The 8,803-nt window shown below is 55.6% G+C and overlaps 1 protein-coding gene across 23 annotated transcripts in view; it reads left to right on the top strand.

The window, feature by feature from the left end:
• DYSF (dysferlin) overlaps window positions 1–8,803 on the top strand; it is a 222,141-nt gene that overhangs the window by 129,289 nt on the left and 84,049 nt on the right. For all 23 annotated transcript variants that reach the window (XM_040223965.1, XM_040223960.1, XM_040223962.1 and 20 more), the window contains one exon: window positions 7,936–8,117. In XM_040223965.1, coding sequence (XP_040079899.1) covers window positions 7,936–8,117 — 182 coding nt within the window. The remainder of the gene's footprint in view (window positions 1–7,935; window positions 8,118–8,803) is intronic.

Below are 8,803 nucleotides of genomic sequence, written 5' to 3'. Positions count from 1 at the left end.
CTTTGGACACTAGGGTCCCCCTACCAACCCAGGAACTGCTCATGTCAGGGAAACTTCCAGGTCTTTAGTTTCTAGAAGCCCCTCATACCCAGCTGTATTTTCAGTGTCTCCCCTGGAAGACTCAGTCACCGCAGTTCATCTTGTTCCAGACAAACTCCTTGGGCCCCCTTCCCCCAGATCCAGGCCCCCCTTTACTTCCTCTCTCGGTCCTGGCATTGCTTCGATGTGCCTGTACTGCCCATCAGGCTGGAAACAAGCAGGTGCCCAGCTCTGCTGATTCTGGCTCCCGAGTCTCAGAGACTGTTCCCTCCTGTTCAGCATTGTGGCTGCTGTCTCGCACTGGCCCAGCCCTTTTATCTGAGCACGCTGGTCATTTCCTGGCCTCCCTGTGACCTTCCACACCACCCCAGACAGATCTGGTCATGTCACTCCCCTGATTTCAAACAGATATTAACACATAAGTGGGCTTCTTCCCTAGCGGCTCACATGGTAAAGAATCTGCCTGCAATGTGGGAGACCTGGGTGCGATCCCCGAGTCAGAAAGATCCCCTGAAGGAGGGCATGGCAACCTGCTCCAGGCAAGAATTTGCCTGGAGAATTCCATGGACAGAGGAGCCTGGTAGCCTACAGTCCATGGGGTCACAAAGAGTCAGACACAACTTAGTGACTAACATTTTCACTTTCACAACACATAAATCCAGAACTCTTTAGCCTAGTGGACAACTCCTTTGTGATCTGACCCTGTGGACCTCGCCAGTTTCATCTTTTCCTAGGTCTCTCTCCCCTAGGCTCTGGCTGCGCTGACTCTTGTCAAAGTTGTCTAGCTCTTCCACATTCCTGGCCATTGTGTCAGCGCCTGGAACACAGTCTCTCCCTACTCTTGGTCCAGTGAACTCCCACTCATCTTTCAAGACCCAGCCCACACGCCCTCTGACCCTTCCCCAAGCCGAGCTGGTTGTTCCCGCATCAGTACTTGGTCAGGACCTTGCCAGCACCTCTCCCAGAGCCCTTGCCCCCTGCACAGATCAGTTGCCATGTGTCTCTGCCACATTCTTCCCTCCATGACCCTGAGCTCCTCAAGGAAGAGACCTTGACTTACCTTGAACCTGTAGCGCTAAAGAACTAACACTGACTGCTTACTCTGAACCCAGGTACTTTACTGGTGTTATTTCATATAACCCTTACAACTCTTCTATGAAGTAGGCATTTAACATCCCCATTTTACCGACCAGGAACCTGAGACTCAGGTAGGTTAACTAAATTGCTTGAGCTGAAATAGCTGACAAGTGATGTGCCCCGCTTCCAAACGCTTGGTGCTTAGTTGGGTGAACTGAGCTCCTCTGGGAGAGTGGCCTTCTGTTCATAGACTGGCACTCAGCTCACAGCCACCCATCCATGCCCCTTTCCAGGTCCTGCCCCTCCCCAGCCTGGGGAGCGACCCTGGTTCCTCCCCAGCAGCGGTACCTCCTCACCTTCCTCTCCTCTCAGTGGCCTTTTCTCTAGCTCCGTGCAGCTGGACGTGGGGTGGATGGAGCAATTTCTCTTCTGTGCTTTGGGTTCGGGGTGCTGAGAGGGTGTGCAAGCACAGTGCAGGCGTGTTGGCAGGTGGGAGGACGATCTCTGCCACTGCAATTTCCTGGGAACCGCGGCCAGGATGCTTTCTGACACTCAGCACCTACCCTGAGGAAAAGAGAAGTGGCCTAATTCCCAGTCTTGCTTCCTCTTCCTTCAGGGGAGAGTGTGAGAGGTGGGGGTGCAGGTGTGGGAGGAGTGAAGTGGGGTGCAGGTGGAGGACCCCTTCTCCGTGGGCCATACTGTGGCAGACGTGTAGGAGGGGAGCTCCCCTGGGGGACCTGCGCCTCTGGGGACCGCAGGCAGGGTCAGCCTGGTACCGCCCGCAGGAGACGTCACACTTTCCATCCTAGCTCCACCCCCGCCCCCAAATAAACATCCCTTGAGCTTTGAGGGCACGGCCCAGGGCTTCCTCGGAGGCCACTGCTTCTGAATGAAAGGCCTGATTGAGCAGCTGCTGGAAAGGAAAACAGCAGCCAATACGGGTGAACCTATAAAACCCAGAGTGTTTATTTTCACTCCCAAACCCTAAACCAAAGCAGTTTCTCCCCTGGAACTGACCCTGGGGTGGCTGGCGGCTGGAGGCTGCACACGGCCACTGGCTGGCATTTCTCAGAGGAAACTCCTGTGTGGATCAGGCATGTCTGGGGCCGGGGGAGGGTCCAGTGCAGCAGAGTGTGTCACTGGTCCCACCTTCCAGCCGGTCTGCTGGTGTTTGAGGCCATGAGGGCCCTCCTTGGGAAGCTCTCCGGCTTTTCTCCCGCTGGGGGCTCCCGTGGCTCTGGGCGGTGACCTCTGCTTGTCCCTTGTGGCATGGCCTTGGGACTGCCCCAAGGTTGGTGCTGTGTTTGTTTCCTTCTCCTTGGCCGAAGGTGTGGGGGACATACAGGAATTGCCCAGGAAACACTTGTTGAGTGACACTGAACTCAGGTGGGGAAGGAGCTTGTGGCGATATTGCCGTGCAGGGAGCCTGAGGATTTTGCCTCAGTGGGGTTTGCCTGGAGGGCCAGCACCCATCCTCTGGACCCCTGGAAGTGGCCTGTGTTTGTGTGGTTATGAGTGTGTGTGGCCAAGGTAGTGATTAGGTATAAAAAATGTGAACTGATGCTTACTTCAAGTGACTTACATTGGGACAGGGTTGCCACTGCTGGGTGAGCATCTAGACTATGAACTGGATCTATTTAGAATGGAGAAGATAGGACTCCAGACCTAGAAACCACACACCCTTAATGCCATGCGTCATGGGTAGTAGTGTGGCTCTAACCAGCGCTCAGAGCTAAGTTGCTCATCACTGTGGACGGATATTTCTCAAAGAGGCTTGGGGAGGACACCGTTTCCTTTGCCCAGTTATACTCCAGGGAGTTCTTCTCTGCTTTCTCCCCAAGCCTGGAACCACCCGTGTGGTTTGAGGGAGCCACAAGCTCTGCTTCCAGAGCTGCCACCACAGTGGAGGACCCCTGGACAGCTCTTAGTCCAGGGCACCGCCCTTGGCTTCAGGCCCCAGAAATTCCTCCTTGCAAGTGTCGTGGGTCAGTGGGCTCAGGGGCCGGGCTTGGTTAATGAAGAAAATAAGAGGCTTGCAGATCAAATGCCAAGTTATTAATTTATGGGGGTGGGGTGTCTGCCAACAAAGTAGAGAGTCCAGTGCTCTCTTTGCTAGCCTCATGGTTCCTGGGAGGTCAGAGCTACATGCTAGTTGGGTGGTCCTGAGGGGTGTTGATGCCAGGCCAGGCCACAGTGAGGTCTGCTGAACTACGGCTGCCCCCTGGCTCAGGTCACCTCTGTGGGCCCCCCAGGTCCAGACTCTGTCCTGAGTGGGGCTGAGGAGTCCTTGCTTGTGGGCTTCCTCTGTCTGGACTCCAGTCACAGCCCACCCCCCTCTTCTGAAGCACAGCTTTCTGTTAAGTTTGGCTCTGGCTGGGGGAATTCTCCTGATGAGCTTAAGAAGCTATTTTCCAAGGTGCACTGGAGGCTTGTGAAACGCTCCGCTTAAAAAGGGTTCCTGAGTGAGAGAGGCTGGGAAACGCTGCATGCTTAGCCATTTACAGTGCACAGTGGCACTGAAGGCTCTGGGGTGGCTGCAGGAAAGGAGCCCGTGCAACTTGTTCAAGCGTTCCTTCGTTCCCCCGAGAACTCGCCTTGCTTAGAGCATATTTTGGGAAACAGTGATCGACAGGATTCAATCCAGCTAGCTCGGTGTGAATCCGGGACCGTTTGTGGTCTGCCCACGTGCCTTCTCCTTCGTCCTCTATTCCTGCAGCCCGGGGTGCTCCCTTCCTTGCTGCAGACAGGCTCGCTGTCCCCCCAATGCTCTTTGGTTCCTTTGCCCATGCTGTCCTGGGTACCTGGATGCCCCCTTCTCCTTGGTCTGTCTTGGTTACCTCCTTATTCTTGACACTTGGGGAGGCCTCCTTTGGAAGTATTGACTTGAGGCCCCCAGGCTCCACAGCCTACTGTAACCCCTAGTGCCTTGAACACTTTGCTAGGAAGCTGCACATCACTTGGGTTATAATTGACGTTTAGTTACCATTTCTAAGCAGCAGTCATGATCTTAAGAGTCTGGACCATGTCTCATGCGCCTTCATATTCAAAGCACTGTGATAATCTACCACATGCTGGTCAGTCAATAACTGTGTATTGAACGAGTGATGGATTGCAAATAATGCTGGAGTGAACATCTTGGTTCATATAGCTTTTTGGTTAATTTGGATGATTCCCAGGAATATGGGAAACAGGGTGTAAACAGTTTTATGTTGTTCAGGGCATACGGCCCAATTGCTTTCCTAAAGGGTTGTTGAATTGCTTCCAACAATAAAGGAGAATACCTATTTCATCAGCTATTCTCTAACACTGGGTTTTATAAATCTAAACAAATTTTTTGTAATTTTATACGAAAAATACTGCTGTATTGTAGTTTTTCTTTGCATTGCCTTGCTTACTAGCAATCTACTCCACCCTGTCTTAAGGGGCCTTTTACCCTGATCATGACAGGAAGAAGGAGCACTGACTCGGAGTCAGGGAGTCTGGTCCCAGGCACGTGTGAGCAGGCACTGGAGACTTAGTCTTTCTGAGGCAAAGCCCCTTTTTCTGACAAGGGGTACAACGCCTCCTGTCCTGTCCCTCACCCTGGTGGTCTGAGCTGTTGGAGGGAGTGTATTGTGAATGGAGAAGGGTCCTCCTCGGAGCTCCAGGAATGTCGCAGAGATTGGGCACAGGGCTGCAGGTCCAGCGGTCAGCTGTCTGGGGCCTCCCACGGTGTTGAATTCCTGTAGAACCCTTGTGTGTTCTTGGCTGGAGCTCCCTGGACAGCCTGTGGTCCTCCAGAGCTCCAATCCAGCTTCCGCCTCAGGGGGATCTCTGTGCGGCTTGGCAGGTGAGGCTGGAGGCTGATGCTAGCCCTTACCTACCAGCGTGGCCCTGGGAAGAGCCGGCCTCTCCCTGCCCTCCCCCTCTTCTTGAGACCTGCCTCTCCCTCCTCCTGGCTTTCCTGGAAGAGGCTTGTGTCTGTGCGTCTGTCTGGCTTCCCTTCATCTGACCACCTTGCTTCACCAACACCCCAGCCCCCCTTGTTTCTCTTTTGTCCAGGGGCTGGGCCTTGTGTGGGGAGAGGCCAGGGCCCCGCACACAGTAGCCCAGTGTCTGAGGCCCCAGGCCTCCAGGCCCGCTCCTTACAATGCCTTTGTTGTGTGTTTTTTCCTCCCCTGGGCGGGCGGGGCGCGCGTGTGGGTCTGGGTGATTTTTGTTTGAAAGCCGCCCCCTCCCTTCCCCCGTGCTGAGCTCATTGCCTGTGCTGATGGGGCTGCTGGAAGGAGTCGCCTGCTCGGGGGCCAGCGTGGGGGGTGCTGCCAACACCAATACAGCGTGCCGGCCGCCACAATGTGCAATTGTGATCTCTGTGTAAACGCGGTCGGTCTGGGGCCCCCGTGCTTATAAAAATAAAGCGTTGGGAAGCACAGGGGGTGGGAACAAAAGGGGCTTTTTCGCTGGCTCTCTAATATGGTTTTATTTATCGGAACGCGCCCTCTTTCCTTTACTGGAACCGGGGAGAGGTTCTCTGCCGAGCTTGGAGCTGATGGTATCACAGCCAGACGGTTTCATTAAACGCACAGACGCCGCTGGGCCCTGCCAGGGGCAGGAAGGGAATGGCTCAGGCAGCCCTGCCAGGCTGGTGCATGGGAAGGGAGCCCCGTGCCAGGGAGGCCTCCACCAGGTGGAGGTGGTGAGAGGTGGACACGTCTCTCCTGCCCCTTCTTTTGCCAACATCCTCCCAATGCCCTCTTTTACTGCCAGAGTCAGGTTCAAAGCTGATTTCCTACAGGAAGCCCTCCAGGATTCCTGTAGGAATTCCTCCACCCCACTGTGCTTTTGTGCTTGAAGGCTGCAAACTGGTCTTAGCCTGGTGGCTGCCTCCCATTAGCCAAACCCAGCATTGTTTGGCCAGTGAGTGCCCGTAGCTTCTGCCTCCTAACTCAGATCCCCCTGTCACCCTTAAAACTAGCCCCTTGGGCAATAGCCATGATCCTGTACCCTGTCCTTTGGTGGGAGTCCTCCTTTGCTCACTCCAACTTTTCCACCTCCTCGATGGTTACTGTCTGCCACCTCCTGTGCAGTGGCTGTGGCGTGCCACCTGGTCTCTTTATAGACAGGGATCCTGGCTTGTCTCTCCCCGTCTCAGCCCCAGGACCAGCTGGATATCCAGGCACTAGATGTCTGGTGTTGAGGCCATCTGAGGTCACACTGGGGCCGTCCTGTGGGGTGCAAGGTGCTGCGGGATGGAGAAGGTGCCAAGTGTGGAGGGTATGTGACAGGGCATTTGGGTTCTGCCCTGCCAGGCGTTGAGCATCCAGCCTCCTGCACCCTCAGACTTCTCTGTCCACGTGGCCTCAGCATCTGGCACTTTGAGTCTTACAGAATGGCAGCACACTGGACCTTGGCCCCTGATGAGAGAAGCTGGGAGAGCCCCTCCTCCAGCCTTTCGCTCCTGTCCCAGGTTATATGCACTCAGTCCCTTGGGCCCTTTCTTGCCTTGGTTCCCAAGTGTAGCCCTGAAAGGCAGCATCAGCACCACCCGGGAACTTGTTAGGAATGTCAGTTCTCAGGTCCCACCCCAGACCTGATGAAGGAGTCTCTGAGGGTGGGGCTGGCCTTCCAGGTGATATCTCTGCATCCTCACATTGGAGAACCACTGCCCTAGAAATTTCTCTAGTGACACCTTGGGACCAGGCAGAGGGATGACTCCTGGTGGTTCCCAGGCCAGCATGACTGGAGCTGGCAGGTTAGAAAGGAGTTTGGAGGTGGCAGGGAGCTGCTGGGATCTTGAGGTTCTCCTCACTGGCCCCCAGCTCTCAACAGCCCTCGAATCCCTTTGTTTCTCTTTAACTCCCCCACCCATCTATGCTACCACCCCTTCTGTCTGAACCCTGGCAGCAGTTTCATAACTGGTCTCCCTGCACCCACTTGTGCCCCTTCCAGTCTGTTCCCCCGTGACAGCCAGCAGAAGCTGAAATGCAGACCTAGGCATGCCAGTCTACCGGCACCTCCCTCTCCACTCTACTCTGCCTCTATTGATAAAGCTAGATTCCTCTCTTACACACCACTGTACCTCATTGCTACTTCAAAGCATGATCAAAATGGCAATTTTATGGGTTTTTTTTTTTGTATAGATTTTTGTATTGCTCCAAATGTGTTCTCAGTCTTTATCACCTAGCCCCGAGCTTGGCCTGCAGAAGGCACTCAGTAAATGCTTGCAGGATGAATGTCAATAATTCCAAACCATCTTGAAGATATGTGTGTGTGCATGCTAAGTTGCTTCAGTCGTGTCCCACTGTTTGTGACTCTATGAACTGTAGCCTGCTGGGCTCCTCTGTTCATGGGATTCTCCAGGCAGGAATACTGAAGTGGGTTGCCATGCCCTCCTTCAGGGGATCTTCCTAACCCAGGGATTGAGCCTGCATCTTGTATGTCTCCTGCATTAGCAGACGATTCTTTACCACTAGCGCCACCTGGGAAGCCCTGGATGGATGAATGAAAGAGTAAATGAATGCACCATCCAGGCTCTCACCTCCAGCTAGACTTTTGCCCCCAGCAACCAGTCCAGAAAGGAGCCAGAGGGGGAGCTCTCTGGATCTCTGGGCCTGCTCTCCTGGACCTTGGCCCCATCTCCCTGTGGTTGTATAAGCTTGGCTCACAGAAGCCGGGGGTGGGGGGAGAGCACCCCTGGGACATGTCTCCAGCCTGGACATTGCTGCTGCAGAGCGGCAGCCACAGCCCTGCTTCAGCTTTGTGGCCACATGACTCCTGAGCAGGCAACTCTCACGGTCTCTGCTGTGTCCTGTCTCCCTTCCCTGTGCCCGGCCCACACAGATCCCTATGCAGTCGTCTCCTTCCTGCACCAGAGCCAGAAGACGGTGGTGGCTAAGAACACCCTGAACCCCACCTGGGACCAGACGCTTATCTTCTACGAGATCGAGATCTTTGGCGAGCCGAGCAGCATTGCCGAGCAGCCGCCCAGCATCGTGGTGGAGCTGTATGACCATGACACCTATGTGAGTCTGCCCGCCTCCCTCGCCCAGCCCTCACTGGCCACCCTCTCCAGGGGCCAGCGCCCAGGGGGAGATGCTGCTGTGAGGGATGGGTGCCCCTCCAGTTGGGCGCTTCCTGAGGCTGGGGCTGGTGGCCTCTCCCCGACCCCACAGGCTGCAGAGTGGTGAAAGTTTCAGAGTAATTATGCATGAATTAATGGCAAGTGTGCTGGGCCCATGAGAGAGAAAGGGGACAGATCTGGCCAGGGTGCTTTACTGTGGGTTGGGAGCCTGGGTTTTCTCTGTCTCTAGCTTGCTTATAAGAACCCAGTTGGGCTCCCCCTCCTCATTGGAGAGCTGCGTTGACTCCGCACATTGTACTGGGCTGAGTGGCCCCCATGTGGGGTTCCCAGTCCGGGTGAGAGCCGGGGCTCAGGGACCAGCAGGGACTCCTCCTGAGAGCCAGGGCTCAGGGGCCGCAAGCAGGGACTCCTCCTGAGAGCAGGGGCTCAGGGACCACAGGGCAGGGACTCCTGAGAGCCGGGGTTCAGGGGCCGCAGGCAGGGGCTCCTCCTGAGAGCTGGGGCTCAGGGACCACAGGGCAGGGGCTCCTTCTGAGAGCCGGGGCTCAGGGGCCGCAGGCAGGGGCTCTTCCTGAGAGCTGGGGCTCCTCCTGAGAGCTGGGGCTCAGGGGCTGCAGGCAGGGACTC

Source organism: Oryx dammah, unplaced genomic scaffold (assembly GCF_014754425.2).
Source record: "Oryx dammah isolate SB20612 unplaced genomic scaffold, SCBI_Odam_1.1 HiC_scaffold_25, whole genome shotgun sequence".
In the NCBI taxonomy this organism is placed as follows: Eukaryota; Metazoa; Chordata; class Mammalia; order Artiodactyla; family Bovidae; genus Oryx; species Oryx dammah.
The sequence above is the reverse complement of the archived record's forward strand: the minus strand, read 5'-3'. Positions and strand labels throughout refer to the sequence as shown.